The following is a 16075-nucleotide window of genomic DNA, read 5'->3' as shown; positions in this document are numbered from 1 at the left end:
ACAGTTATACTCAGACTCAACATCCTTTTCCGTACCCAGAACTTCCGCCCCACCCCAACTTCAATAAAACAAGCTTTTCCTGACTCCAGTTTAATTCTATTGTTCTTTACCTTGCCTTTCAAGCCATTACCTTGAGCAATGTATTTTGTTATTTTTCCATAAACTGGAACCTTACACTGTTTTCTAACCCTTTTCCCAAAATGAGTGTTGAAAGTTGGGGGTTTTTCCTTGGGGGGGAGCATCTATCTGCTATGCAAAAGTCCCAATGTTAAGGCTAATTTGATTTTGTTGGCATTTTGTTTCGTGGATGTGAAGGCCATGGCCATCCTGTCTGAGAAGGGAGGTACTGTGTCAATTTGTTCATAGAAATTTTGTCTCATTCTCTTTCCTTGATGCACTCTTTTTCCTGTTTAAAGTGCAGTGTGCTACAACCATAACAATGCAAAGCGTTGCTATCAAACCTACTGCTGTTAAAACGCCTTTCAGTATCTGATCAGCTCTGCTCACCACAGGAGCAGAGTTTGGGGGATGAGACATGGATACCAGGACGATGTTTGACACAGCTGACCTGAGGGAGTTTCCATCCACGGCTCTCAGGGCCACATACACTACGTAGGTTTCTTGTGCTTCTCCGTCGGGCTCGTGGGGCAGTTCAGGGGTGGCAAGCTTGGGTGAGAATGTAAACGTCTCCCTGGCGCCGGCACGCTGAGGAACTAGCGCTGATGAATTCACGAAGACCGCGTTGTCAAAGTCATCCCGAAGGCTCGGCAGGCTTTTGCTCATTCTTATTTCATAGCTCGTAGCTGAAATTAAAAACACACACGGGAAAGGATGGTCACTTTGTGTAAGCTTTTTAGTTGGTTGAAAATTAACATTATGAAAATAGCCACAAAAGTCAAATTATCAAGGTATATATACATGTGAAAAGGCCTGGAATACCAAGTTGCAAAGTCTTGTGCTAAAATGGGAGCCAGGAGGACTTGATATTTTTAAAGCAAGAATCAACATAATGATATCATCCTCCCTACAAGTTACTGTGTTAACCTCATGTATTTTTTGAGCTGTCTGTAGCTTTTACTTTAACCAGTGAAGCTTTTTGTAAAGTTGATATGGAAAACAATAAAAAATGATGCGTGCTCGCGCGCGTGCGTGCACACACACACACACACACACACACACACACACACACACACTGAAAGAGAAATGCTGACTGTGGAAAGGTACTTATGACACAAAGTCAGCAAGCCTACATTGCCCCTGATCAAAGTCTTCCCCAGGTGCCGTCCAAGAGAGGATCACATCGTCTTCCACTCTCACGGCTTCCAGGTCAGTAACTTGGCATGGTGGAAACACGTCGGGGTGGGGGCCATCTGGGACTCCCAGCACCGAGAAGGAGCCTCCAGAGCTCACTCGACTGAAGCCCCACCTCTCCTTCTCATGTCTGCGGCCCGATTTTTTGGGAGCATTCATCTGAATATTATCTGGAGCACAAAGAAAAAGCCAAATAACAAATTAAAAACTTCCCCAACAGTCTTGACAGATTGTTGAAACAGCATTAGAACAACCTCGTTTACTTAGTCAATAATGTGTTCATTCATCCGTTTATTCCCTCCATACATATCGGTTGGTTGGGGCCCTATCGTGCTATGAATCAGACCAAACATCCTCCATCGTGAGATTTATGTGAAATATAAGCAGCAGTCATATCACTAAACAGATATTTATGAAGTGTGACTAATCTAGAATAATAAAAGAACAGGGTACTCTGTGAGCTCACACCATTCGCAGTGGTACTGAGGATGTAACATTTAAGTTTCCTTTTGGCTGAGGTGGCCGGGTAAGACATGAAGGAAGAGACATCCTGGGGAAAGAGAAACCCTACCTGAAAACCTAGGCTCAGGAAAAGTTAGAGAGACTAAGCTAAAAAGTGGTTGGCTGTATCTGTAGCTCAGAAGTGGCGCATGCGCCTAGAATGCACGGTGTCCGGGGATTTAGTCTCCAGCTCTACAAACTGAAAGCGGAACTCCTTGAGATGAGTCAGAAGAGCAGGTAATAACTGACCTCAGGGGTCAGTGTAGATTTTAATCCCAGTGCTGTGAGGAACAGGAGGTGACAAGATTCATCGATTTGCTTTCCTTAGAAAATGGATCAAACGTCAGTAAGCAGGAAGCCATTTAAAGAGCCATCCAGTGGTCACCACGAGGGAAGATGGTAGCAGCCATCGGTGGCGACTTCAGGGGGTAAGAAAGGATAGTTCAATGCACATTTGCAGACACAAGTTGGGTGCGAAATGGTGAAAGAGGTTGATGAAAGCAGCTCCTACACTCATGAGGAGGAGAGGAGAACCAGTTTTGACAAGTTGTCCTGAGATCCACACAGCTGCCTTAGCATTTACATACACAATGAAAACCAAATATTGTAAAAGAAGTTCCTAAAATAGTTTCTAATTGGTGCAGTTTGATAGAAGAAGACAACCAAGGAGACAGAGACCAAAACTTAGGTTATAAGGTTTATGATTCCTCTAAAATAGAATTAATTAGATATGGATTTTAAGTTTTAAAGGGTTTAAACTGATTTAATAATTTAAAATTATGAATTTGGAGGCTATGGGCATATAAATATTATAAAAATCATGTGGATTAATGAAGCTATCTAATGATGTTTTTTTTAAACTATAATAAGTGCTACTGGCTACCTACTATGGTCAGGTATTTTAACAATCTTGCTATATCAAATATTTAATTCCCCTAGCAAGGCAATGAAGAGGGTATTCTTTTGCCATATATTTATTGATGATGAAACAGAGATGCAGACCTAAGTAACCTGCTCCACGGTATACAGCAATAAACGGGGGAGGGGTGGGGGGATGAGCAGGGCTTCAGGTCCAGGCAGTACCACTCCAAAGGTAGAAGAGAGGGACAGTTTAGCTCTGTACCTCACTTTTTAATGGGGTTATTTGGTTCTCTGGGTTCTACCTTCTTCAGTTCTTTGTATATATTCGATATTAGCCCTCTGTCAGATTTAGGATTGGTGAAGATCCTTTCCCAATCTGTTGGTTGACATTTTCTCCTTTTGACAGTGTCCTTTGCCTTACAGAAACTTTGTAGTTTTATGAGGTCCCATTTGTCAATTCTTGATCTTAGAGCATAAGCTATTGGTGTTCTATTCAGGAACTTTTCCCCTGTGCCCATGTCCTCAAGGGTCTTCCCCAGTTTCTTTTCTATTAGTTTCAGTGTGTCAGGTTTTATGTGGAGGTCCTTGATCCATTTGGAGTTGAGCTTAGTACAAGGAGATAAGAATGGATCAATTTGCATTCTCCTGCATGCTGATCTCCAATTGAACCAGCACCATTTGTTGAAAAGACTATCTTTTTTCCACTGGATGCTTTCAGCTCCTTTGTTGAAGATCGAGTGACAATAGGTGTGTGGGTTCATTTCTGGGTCTTCATTCCTATTCCATTGACCAGTTTGCCTGACATTGTACCAGTACCATGCAGTTTTTATCACTATTGCTCTGTAGTAAAGTTTGAGGTCTGGGATACTGAATCCCCCAGAAGTTCGTTTACTGTTGAGAATAGTTTCAGCTATCCTGGGTTTTTTGTTATTCCAGATGAAGTTGAGAATTGCTCTTTCTAGCTCTATGAAGAACTCAGTTGGGATTTTGATGGGGATTGCATTGAATCTGTAGATTGCCTTTGGCAAGATGGCCATTTTAACTATATTAATCCTGCCAATCCACGAGCATGGAAGATATTTCTATTTTCTAAAGGGGAAATCATTCGAAATGTAAATAAAGAATATATCTAACAAAAAAAAAAAAAAAAAAAAAAGAAGAGAGGGATGGAGAGGGAGGAGCGCATCCGGGAGCGCATGCCCAGTAGACACAAATCTTTGGGTATCGTTTCAGGCACCAAACAAGCAAACAAAAAACAGAAAACCTAAACCAAATCAAAGTCATCAAAGGAGAGAGGAGGGGAGAAGGAGAGGGAGAGGGAGAGACAGAGGCAGAGGCAGAGGCAGAGGCAGGACTGAGGGAGGTGAAGAAGAGAAGAGAGAGACATGAATTTCCAAGCCTCACTCAGGTCTGTGGCTACACCTCAGTGGTAGTGCACTTGCCTGGCATGCACTAAGATTCCATCCCTAGTAATGATGCCCCCACTCACAATTATGATCCAGCCACCATTAATTTTTTTATCCTCTCCCTGTCCACCTCCGTCTGCCCGTTGCATACACACGTATCACCAACATATACATGAAATAGTATTATGCACACTTGCAGTGCAAATGGTTCTTACCATTCGTTATGTAACCCGGTACATACACAGCATGGTTTCCTGGGGCAGGGTGGGCTAGGGTGCTTATGCTGGGAGAGTGATGGACATGCACTGTCAGGCTATAGCTGCCACTTACGGCAAAGGAGGAAAAATACCTGGAGTAAATTCCATCATTTCTTATAACATCAGCACCTGTGTATATAGACAAAAACTCACCGTTAATATGTCTTGAGAGTTGGTTGCTACTATTTAATGAGTTGTTGAGACATGTATTCCTCTTGATGGAGAACACGTGGAGCAATCTGAGGTGTTAAGCTCACACGGAGAACCTGAGGTGTTAAGCACACACGGTGCTCCTTCTTAGGAAGGAACGTAAGACCTGTGATCCACCTCGATGGCTGGGAGCAGAACTGCTCTGTAGCCTGGTGACGCTTGCGTGTACTGAGTGGCTAGAGACCGCAGCAGATCCTCCATCAAATCATCATAAGCTTGTTTTTCTCCGTCAGTGTATAGCACCTTTTATTATGGAAAGATCACATGTGCTTTACAAAGAGTTTCAACGTTTGGTCTTTACTTTGTTTCTCCAAGAGATTTATGCATGCTTCGCCTGGCCTGTGCATTTGAGTTAATTATGACCAGAAAAGTTTTTTTTTTTTTTTTTTTTATCAAATTGCACTGTGCCTAAATACACTTAAAATAAACAACATTGTGTCAGACTTTGAAACTTGAGCCAAATGGCCTAGTCTCCCACAGACTGCCTCTCTAGGCCTTTGACGGACGTAGATATCACTACCCATGCAATATCATTTCCATCTTGGGGTATGCTACTGTAGCTTCTTTTGATATTATCATGAGGTTTAAAATATGATGGCATCATAATTTCTTCCTGGGGTTGTCTCCTAAAGCAGAATGACCTATGACTCTATCACTCTGAATGCACCCAGCTTCTTCTGAAGGTGGGTGGCCTCTGCCTCTTTCAATGATAACACTTCAAACTCACCTTGAAAGCTTCCATTCTTATGAGCCTATCTATTTTCTACTAAAAAGCTAGTAACAGTTTCTATGAAAATGAAGCACATTCTTTATTATTTATCATCATATGGTCATATTTATTCACCCCTTTGAAATAAAATGTCTCCAAAATATGGATTCAAGTGTACATATATACATTTTCATTGCATTTCAAGAGAAGTCTTTGGTTGACAGCCCTACACGAATTGTTAAGCAGCTTTGGTAGTTTGTATACAGTGCAGAGCTAGTTGATTTCTTCATCGGAGGACACGCTTGACTGCCAGTTAGAGTGGAGGGAGTTCCCTGTGCTGCACTTAGCAGGCCTAGATTCCTGCGCACTGTGTCTTGTTACAGGATGCATTCTGAGAGCCTGTTCAGTGCTGGCTTTCTTTTTTCATTGTGACTCTCAGAGGGCAGCAAAATTCAAAGCCAAGTCTGTGGCTGAGAGCGGAAAGCTCTAGACCCCGGAACAACAGTGCTTTTAAAGCAGTTTGTCACACTGGGGAAGAAGCCTGTCATATCCTCAAGATCATATGGGTTCTCAGATTACACCTCGAGCTCCAAATGGTGATACTGTGTTATTAAAGTGCTCTGATGCCAGCTTTCTCTGCTCTACGTTTCCCCATTCTACAGCATGAGAAAACTAGAAATACATAAAATAAGTAATAACCATGTTACTCATGAAGACTTGGATTGTTTTTGTACTTTTTTTGTCGATGGCAAGACAACCAAACCTTGGCACTTAGTGTCATTTAGATGGCCTATCTCTTTTGAGAACCTGCAAGGGGAGATTTGTCCATCCCCTACAGCCTCTGCAGTCACCTCTTCTAATCACTGATGCAGAAGGAAATGGGACAGAGCCTTGTCTAGGGAGTCGGGGAACTTGGACTTAAGTTATGGATCTTTACCAGGACAGTTGAAGCTGGGTCCCTCTAAGCCTCAGTTTTATGTCTATGGAATGGGTAGATATCCCTTTCTTCCCTTATTACTATGTGCATCCCTTCCAAAGATGCATGCTCAGGGGAAACGTGTGGAACTGGGCAAGTTCTTCACAGAAGAGGACCAGTCTTTGATCAAGGTTCATATGAGTAACAGGTATCTGATAAGATTGACTAGGAAAGCAGTTGGACTCAAGGAAATTCCCAGGGGCTATTAGCACCTCTACAACCTCATAGCAGTGTGACACCAAGCTGCTCCTCCTTACCTGCTCCTTCATCCAAAAGTTGCAGCACAACGGGATCTCCAGTCTCCGTCTCAACTGTTGCCACCACAGTGGCGTTGAGAATGGGATACAGACCCTTCCTCACATTTGCATAAATTATCACTGGCTGAGGAAAGTAGGTGCTGTCTCTTTCCACAAAGGCTTCCACAGTGGCTGGGAACATGGCCAGGCTGGAGGCACGGGAGGCCACTGTCATCTTCAGAGCTTGAGGAGAATGGTGGGTGTTGTTCAGCGTGTAAATCCAGCGCCCATGCTACAAAATAAGACATTGTTTTGTCAATCATGAAGAAGAAGAAGAAGAAGAAGAAGAAGAAGAAGAAGAAGAAGAAGAAGAAGAAGAAGAAGAAGAAGTTGTTTATTGATGCTGCATTATTTTAAAATGCAAGAAAAGACGTTAGGAAAGGCACTCAGAGATAAGTGACGTCTAGTCAGCCACTTTGACTGTTAAGCAGACCTAGGGCATAAATACCTCTGAGTTTATTTGGAGCAGCGAGGATACGTTTTGACTCCCAGATTTAAAACATCCTGGCAAATGTGTCAGGACTTTGCAATGATTAATATGGACCCCTTTTCCCAAAATAAAATTAAATACTTTAATTCACTTTTAGAACTGACAGATTTATATAAATTAAGAATGTCATTGTGGTATCCATAGACACCCTGAGCTAATATAACAGCATCCTTTGTTCCCTGCCTCTCAAGCCCAGTCCCCAAAATTTCAAAGAACAAAAAAGTATCCATAGTGCTAGAATATATAACCTACTATTATAAACAGGTCAGAACTGAACAGTGTTTACACTGAGTAATTTTGATAAATTCTACTACATGTCTACACATACTTATCCATCTTTCAGGAGTATGCATCTCATCCTTTAGGGAGCTTCTTCTTCCTGTCCTCATATATGTTCTAGCAGAACCTAGTACTTATGTCTATATTTGTTTGCTTGTGACAAGGTCTCAGGTAGCTCAGACTAGCTCCAAAACCAAGAATTACATACAGTTGTGTGCCACAGTGCCTGGACTCAACTATTCAGGCTGTTTATTCTAAGTTCAAGCAGAACACAGCAGGTACAAAAAAATTACATACTTTATTAGTCATGTTATAAAGTCTATATAGAGCTGCTCCCAAACATTTAGGAAACTGTATCTATATGGATATCTCCTGTAAAGAGAGATATAGTTTTCAAAAACTAATAATGCTATAAAAGCACTGTGAATGTGACAAGGTTTTATCTAGAACTTAATGCTGCAGTCACAGACATATTTCAGTTGATCTTCTATTTTGTTTTAGCATTTATTAATACTTTTATTGCTAAAAGCAAGTTGTTTTCTTAACCATAGTAACCCTTGACACATAACAAGACATTTTCAAAGGATTTTCCATCTTCATTGCTCTCTGATTTCTCCTTCAGTGCATTTCTGACCTTTCCTCATCAAGGGAACAAGGACACCTGGGCATATACCCAGAGGATTCCCCAGCATGTAATAAGGACACATGCTGCACTATGTTCATAGCAGTCCTATTTATAATAGCCAGCACCTGAAAAGAACCCAGATGTCCCTCAGCAAAGGAATGGATACAGAAAATGTGGTATATTTACATAATGGAGTACTACTCAGCTATTAAGAACAATGAATTCATGAAATTCTTAGACAAATGAGTGGAACTGGAAAATATCATCCTAAGTGAGGTAACCCAATCACAAAAGAACACACGTGGCATGCACTCACTGATAAGTGGATATTAGCCCAGAAGCTTGGAATACCCAAGACACAATTCACACATCAAATGATGGCCAAGAAGGGGGAAGGAGAGGTCCCTGGTCCTGGAAAAGCTTGATGCAGCAGTGTAGGGGAATACCAGGACAGGGAAGAAGGAGGGAGTTGATTGGGGAATGGGGGGGGGCTTATGGGACTTTCGGGGAGGAGGGAACCAGGAAAGGGGAAATCATTGAAATGTAAATAAAGAATATATCTAATTAAAAAAGAAAAGAAAAGAAAAGAAAAATCACAGTATTTCTTCAGTTTCTCTTCTTAACGTTTTAACATCTACAAAAATGGATTTATGAAATTTTGATGAGACAGCACATTTCCTTTACACAACACATCTAAGCTTGAGACTCATTTGCAAACTCTTCACTTGGCTGAGTAGTTTGTTATAAAAGGGTCGTCACACTGACCTTAGCTGTCCCCGGAATCTTAAGGCTGGCTGTCCGAAAGGCCAGATTTGTGATAAAGTCACCAGTGTCGTATGTTCTTCCACTAGGATCCAACAATACAATCTCAGGGGGACTACCAGTCTGCCACATGACAAGGAAAAGCGTATCATTGCCCACAGTGCTGTCCACAGTCACTGTATTCGCCAGTTGGTGCTGGGGTTGTACAGTTTCACACATGCTTTCGAGCTGTTAACGAGATGTATGTGAAAGTTTATAGTAAATTTATAAAATTTCCTTCTTTTATAGCAAAAAATATGAATAGACAAAAGTAAAAGGCATTTAATTCAGGTCTGTCTTGTATATATTTAAATTAATGCAGAACAGTACATTACATAACTAGTAAAACCCATCTTCTTACAGCTAAAGTATAATGCATTATTATTTTGGTTTGCGATCAGGTCTCAGGTAGGCCAGGCTAGCCTTTAATTCTTTATCCTCTGGTCTCCAAATGTAGGGATTATATATAGTTGTGTGCCACCATACCGGGCTTCGCTCTTCATCTGTTTGGTTGTTTCCTGTGATGCTGGGGATTGAGTCAAGAGCTTGTTCACACCAGGCAAATGCTCTACCATTGCGCTAACCTCCAGTCCCCTCCATTACACCTCAAAATTAATTTAGCTGCTCCCATATTATCTATTATGAAAACGAGCCTTGGCTTCACGTGACCAATCATGAGGAGAATGCGCTCCTAGAGGATTTTGCTTGTTAATATGTTTAAATGGTTTTAATTCATATCACGATAGCCAGAGGCTTTTACAAGTTGTAGTAAGAAATTTACAAAGGAATTTTAAAAATTACATGGTGGTTGCATTTTTGTTTTGCAAGGAAGATTAATGGCGTTCTCCTTAACAACTGTACCTACACTCTCACCGACTGTGGACACTCACCAACATTCCTTCTTAACCTTTTCATATCAGCCATTCTTCTGGAAACACCACACTATCTCAATGTGGTATCGATCTTTATCTCTCTAGTGATTAGCTATTTTAGACATCTTTTCATGCACCTGTTGGCTATTTGTATGTCTCCTTTTTAATATTGTCCACTTTTGGGTTTGCTGTCCTGTTGTTTTTTTGTCGTTCTTATTTGTTTGTTTTTCCTTTATTGAGACAGGGTTTCTCTGTGTAGCCCTGACTCTCCTGGAGTTTGCTCTGTAGACCAGTCAGGCCTTGAACCCACAGTGATCCTCCTGCCTTTGCCTCCCCAGTGCTAGGATTAGAAGAGGGCACAGCCACATCTGGCTTATTGCCTGGTTTTAAAAGTTGGGTTATTTCCACCTTTGCTGTAGTTATTGGAGTTCCTCATTTATTTTGGTTATCTTCTGCTTGTTGGAGCACAGCTTTCAAATATTGCCTCCTTCCACAGGCTCTGTGTGTGCCGGCCTGGTGGCTTCCTTTGCTAAGTACCATTCTAGTTTAATACAATCCAATTAGTCATTTTAGCTTTTGTTTTCCATGCGTTGGGGATCTTATCCTCGGACTGTCTCCCTGCAAAGACTCTTGTTCATCCTAAAGTGTTGAAATATTTCTACTGCATTATATTCAGTAGTTTCAATGTCAGGTTTTACCAGGACGATGTTAATCCCTGTGACGTGGCTTTTGACCCTGGTGAACGATACTGGGATATTTTCAATCTTCTGCCTGGGAATGTTCAATCTTTCTAGTAACATTTATTGAAAAAAAATATTCTCTATTCAGTGCATGTTCTCAATGTTTTTGTCAAAATTCCATTGGCTAGCCGAGCACAGTGGCCCACGTTTGTAATACCAGCGTCTGGGAGGCTAAAGCAGGAAGATTGTTTAGAGTTTAAGACCAGCCTGGCCTACTGGGCTAGCCTCAGTTTGCTAAGTAGAATACTATTAGTAGGCAGTGTTTTTCTGTAGCACCTTGACTGTCTCTCCAGGCCTTTATCATTCCTGTCTAGATGCCTCCTGTCTGCTGAGTTAGGAAACCCTTATGTGATGTTTTATGAAGCTTTATCTTTGACCTTTGATCACTTGATAACAATATGTCTTGCTGCATTCATTTGACTTATAGTTAGGGGACTATTACTATCTTTACTGTAGATATATATCTGCATGTTAAATATTTCCTGACAATAATTCACTGGGTTCATTGTTTACATCAAGCATAACTTGGCTGGCTTACTTGCCATCTGTGAGGAAACTGCAGGTGAAATTCTGTTAGAAACATTATTCAATTGTGTCCAAATGGGTTGAAAAAGTGGCCCCTTTAAAGGCAGCTTGATAAGAGGAAGTTTTTGTGCCCCAAATCAAATAAGTCATTCTAATTAAGGAGGTTATTAGCACTCCCAACAAATAGCAAGAGGGAAGATAGAGATCTAGAAACTTCTAGAACTTTATGAAATAATTAATATTCCTTATCAAGATGATGACACAGCCAGAGAAAGACAGTGTGGTTGAGGACAAGTTAATAGACTGAAGAAATGAAAATACAGCCTCTTACTTTTGGTTTGGTCCTTGTCTCTGCCCCACCCATCCCACCCTACCCTACCTGACCACAATCTGTCCTATCCCTCCCCTAGTTCTATTTTCTGTCACAAAGAAGTCTTTCCATGGACCTCGAAATCTGAAGTCATTATAGAAAATAACTCCTGGAAATGAGCCGTATAGATGGGAGATAAAATGACGCTTGGCTCTGAGGATACCCAGACGCTCCTTAGAACTTTACGCAAACAGAGAGTTCCACATTCAAAAAATAATAATGATGCAGATCCCAAGAAGAAGGAAGGAGTGGCCCCTGGTCCTGGAAAAGCTCAGTGCAGCAGTGCTGGGGAATACCAGGACAGGGAAGTGGGAAGGGGTGGATTGGGGAACAGAGGGAGGGAAGAGGGTTTATGGGACTTTCAGGGAAGGGGGATCCAGGAAAGGGAAAAATCACTTGAAATGTAAATAAAGAATATATCAAATTTTTAAAAAAAGAAAAAATTAATGATGCAGACAGTCTAGTCCATCTGGTCCACTCTCCATGTATAGAAAGACTGACATTCTGACCTGCAAGCTTTGCTGGAAAATGTCTCCTGTTCCAGAAGAGATTCTACTGAAAGCTTCAGTCATTCCATTAGAAGTAAAGTTATCTGGAATGAAGAACTTTAAACCTCCTGTAATACATAATTTGAATGTCGACCATTAAGATAGATAACAAAAATAAAAGAGTAAATCTTCTCTGACAAACTGTGTCTACAATAGAGTGTAATAGTGTGAGGTAGCAGAAGGTGTGCTTGGCTCATTTTGAATGACATCTGATGTAACTATGAGGCCTGAGGTGATTTAACTGTCAATTCATGGCAGTTTTCTTAGGCTCTTTGCAGAAAACCCTTACAGGATAGTCTGAGATCCAAAATAATTCCTAAATAATTTAGAGTAACTGCTAATAGTTGCATGGCTATGTCTTTGCATTTATACTCTGAGAGCACTATTTTTAAAAAATAAACCAACAAATCTTAACTCTCAACGGTCAATCTGTTGCATTAATTTTTATGGAATAGAAGATGAAATTAATCTTTGCCTCATCTAGAAAAAAAGGCAGGTGTGTATCTTACCATGCTGCTTGTGTGTCTGCTCTAGAATGGGTCACAGCTAGTCAATATGATTTCAGCTTCAAAACTACACGTTCTCAGGCTAGTTTAGCAAATCATAAAAATAAAAACAGTTTTCATCGGATGTGTAAAATTTCAACTCTAGAGAAAACATTCAAAATTTGGGGGAAAATAGTTATGTTTACTAATGATTTGTGTGTTTTCAAAGAAAGCTTTCCTATTTTCTTTTTCCAATTAAGATCAGTAACCTGGGTTTCACAGCTTAAGGGCATTCTCTAAAAGATGCCTACTTAGGAGATTTTTACCTGTAAGATGAGATAATTCCCACGCTTCTCTGGCTGCTGAGGAACCCAGGACCATGGAGTGAATGGTGGATCCACTGCTCATCATGGTAAGCAGGCAGTTGGCAATGTGTCCGTCTGTGCCACTGGTCACCAGTATCATGACAGAGCCATCTGCTCTTCCATTCTGCTTCTCAATCACCTGAACACAGATAGCCATCAGTTACTTGGAAGGAACCGTAACTCAAGCTGTGTGACCAAACAGAGAAGTTCATTCTCATATATAATTGGTTCTCAGTGTTGCCTACACCTCTCCAAGGTTCCCTGTGCCCTATGGCTCCTTACCTCACTTTACTTCATAGAAGATAGTGTTCATTATTAGATGAGATCTGTGCCTCTAAGATCTAGTCGGTGACCATTAAGATGGCTTAGAGCAATGGTCCTCAACCTTAGTTACACCTCAGAACTAGATGGCAGTGTTTAAAATTTTCATTGCCAGGCCACACACCAGATCAATGACATCAGAAACACAAGACTTAAAGTCTCAGGCTCACTAAGCATGCTCTCTACCACTGAGCCACATCACCACGTCCTGTCTTTCAGTCACTGGATGTCAGTGGGCAGCTTGGGTTGGGAAACTGTTGTCTGTGGGTGGCAACAGTCATAGCTGATGTCTTGTTGTCTGTCAGATGGTGGACATGTGCACCTCACATGCTGGTTTACATAAGTTCTGTCATTCCTGAGGTACACATCTTTTCCTAATTGTGTGTTTGTACCCACATATGTGGGTTCTCAAATATGTGTGAGTGTTGAACTTATTTATCGTCTCAGATTCTCTCTCTCTTCTCTCTCTCTCTCTCTCTCTCTCTGTGTGTGTGTGTGTGTGTGTGTGTGTGTGTGTGTGTGTGTGTGTTTGGGACAGGGTTTCTCTGTATAGCCCTGGCTGTCCTGGAACTCACTCTGTAGGCCAAGCTGGCCTTGAACTCAGAAATCTGCTTGCCTCTGCCTCCCAAGTACTGGTTAAAGTCATGCGCCACCACTGCCCATCTGATTCTCTTGATTCTTGTCATTGAAATCTGGTTTGTCTGTAGGCAGAGACCAAAAATGATGATGTTGATTGAAACAACTGCTACTGCTGGGGTGACTTCAGAATAAATAGGGGCAGTTTGGAAAGACTGAACAATAATTAAGTCCCTTAGCCATCGTCCTTATTTATTTATTCATTCTGTCATAGAGGAGTTACTAATTAATCATGACGTAGGTTACATTGTCAGGCCCAGGGAATGCAATGAGAGGAAGAAAGAAACCCTGACGTTAGGGATCACCCGCCCTTGCTCTCCCATAGCCAGGGCTGCTCTGGCCGCACTGTAAGAACAAACAAATCCAAGGAAAACCTGGCATCCAAAATAAAAAAGAATAGCCGGGTAGTGGTGGCACGTGCCTGTAATCCCAGCACTCTGGGAGGCAGAGGCAGGCGGATTTCTGAGTTCGAGGCCAGCCTGGTCTACAGAGTGAGTTCCAGGACAGCCAGGGCTACACAGAGAAACCCTGTCTCGAAAAAAACAAATCCAAACAAACAAACAAAAAACAAAAAAAAATGAAAGAGAGGATAGTAAAGCAACCGGAACTCTGGGCACTCTACCTCAAAGCCTTTATTAACCCCTGCACAGATGTTCGTTTCTGCTTCGGCAGACGCACTGGTTGGCAGGTACGAAACCAGCAGCTTCCGGTCATCATCACTGTTAATTTGTTGCAGCTGGGCTCGGATTTCTCCTTTGCTATCAAAAGTGACAATGCCCACAGAAGTATGAGCTTCAACAACCTGCATCAAGTAAAGTTCTGCTGCTTGTTGTAGTCGGAGGAGTCTGTCTCCCTAGGCCCCCAAAAGAAGAGAAGAAAAAAAAGAGGAAATGATATTTGATTGGTAGGCCAATGACAATGAAGTAACCCAATTTGCAAAAATGTGCGTTATTTTTTATAGACACCGTACAGTTCTTAGAGCTGTAAAGAGTGGCATGGTTCTAGGACATTTTCCAATTACTTATATGCTGAGAGATGTGTGTTGGGGTGTGTAGAGCAAAGAATGCTGAGCCGCAAGCTATTCACAATTAAGATGACATATCCTCACCCAGCACTCCAACTCAGAATTTAACAACCTATGATGTCGATTGGAAACAGGTATGTAACTGATTAAAAAAAAAAACTCAGTCCAAGTGAGAGGAGACATTACAAAGGATCCAGTGACAGAGGTGTGGTAGATGATAACACCTGTGCCCATTCCGTGCTATTGGAGGCTGGACACTTTGTCTATGGAGTGATCATAATAATATGTTTATTGGTTTTATAGTTGCTCTAAGGATTACCAGCAATATGTGACAGGCACTAATCATGCACTGCAATAATGCTACCAACTAGTGCTCCTAACGAGGCACTTTGTGATAGCCCCGAAAGGGAGGGAAGGAGACAGTATGTGGAGTCTCAGTGACCAGCTGCTCAGAGATGGCAGTGCTCCCCCAACCCCTAGCCTCTCACACTTCTCAGGACACATTACCAATTTAATGTCTCATGGATACCTCAAACTAGACAGTCTAAATTTATTGACTCTCTCCAAATATTATTTCTCTTACAAGCCGGGAAGAAGATTAGTAGAGTAGATAAAACACAGACTTTGAATTCTCCCTTCAAATTTTATAATTTTTATGGCTTAATTCTTTTAATGTAGTGACATCTAGTTGCATTGTTTTCCTGAAAATGCCACACTTTTATTCATGTGTGTGTGTGTGTGTGTGTGTGTGTGTTTCACATTCTATCTTCCCATTTCCCTGGAGTTGGATACCTAGCTGGCGTGGGCACAGAAAACATCAATTCTTAATAGCTTTGGTTCCCTTCCTCACACAGTACAGAGGGTGAGTAGGAACACAATAGCTTTTGTCTCCATCATGGTGAAGGGAGAGAAAAGTTACAATCAGCCCAACATGGGGATGCTAATGGGGTCAGGGATCATGTGTGGATTTCATTTATCTCACTATCTCAATCCCTGGGCCTCCTGAGTTTATCCTACCTGTTTCTCAAGAAAATAAGATATCTTGGACGCTTTAAAACCTTTTGTGGCCCCACCCCATTATACTCTGAAGAACAAAAAAAAGAGTTTCTTTTTCTTGGGGGCTGGGGCCGAATGGTTTTCAATCATTTGGAGTCAGTGTTTACCTCTGCCATCTTCCTGGACACATCGATCACTAAGCAGACCACTGGGTCACCAGCCTGCAAGAGGGAGAATGTGGGAGGGGCTGGAGGCTCAACCCCTCGCATGGGGAGGCTGTGCTTCAGGTCGGAGGAGTCTGTGACCACATCCCAGGTGCTTCTAAGGCTGCACACTTGGTTCTGAAGGTTTGGCGCTTCTTGGTTGTGCGTACTTTCGTTACAGAATTCAACCACCTGGAAAGGAACAAGACAGCCTTTGCAGACCAAACATACTTCTCATTTAAGTCAGGCAGCAGGTCAAAGAAGGCCA

General features: G+C 41.7%; 1 protein-coding gene across 1 annotated transcript in view; it reads right to left on the bottom strand.

The window, feature by feature from the left end:
* Positions 1–230: 230 nt before the first annotated feature.
* The window catches only part of Clca2 (chloride channel accessory 2), a 30571-nt gene continuing 14726 nt past the window's right edge, over positions 231–16075 (bottom strand). The window contains exons 6-14 of the mRNA XM_052178478.1: positions 15772–15999; positions 14207–14437; positions 12589–12766; positions 11739–11845; positions 8687–8911; positions 6489–6759; positions 4295–4465; positions 1251–1481; positions 231–803 (exon numbers count right to left, since the gene is read on the bottom strand). Of these exons, the coding sequence (XP_052034438.1) occupies positions 361–803; positions 1251–1481; positions 4295–4465; positions 6489–6759; positions 8687–8911; positions 11739–11845; positions 12589–12766; positions 14207–14437; positions 15772–15999 (2085 nt within the window). The 3' untranslated portion in view covers positions 231–360. The remainder of the gene's footprint in view (positions 804–1250; positions 1482–4294; positions 4466–6488; positions 6760–8686; positions 8912–11738; positions 11846–12588; positions 12767–14206; positions 14438–15771; positions 16000–16075) is intronic.

This window comes from Apodemus sylvaticus, chromosome 4, assembly GCF_947179515.1.
Source record: "Apodemus sylvaticus chromosome 4, mApoSyl1.1, whole genome shotgun sequence".
In the NCBI taxonomy this organism is placed as follows: Eukaryota; Metazoa; Chordata; class Mammalia; order Rodentia; family Muridae; genus Apodemus; species Apodemus sylvaticus.
Note: the sequence above shows the minus strand (reverse complement) of the source record. Positions and strands in the feature narration are given on the sequence as shown.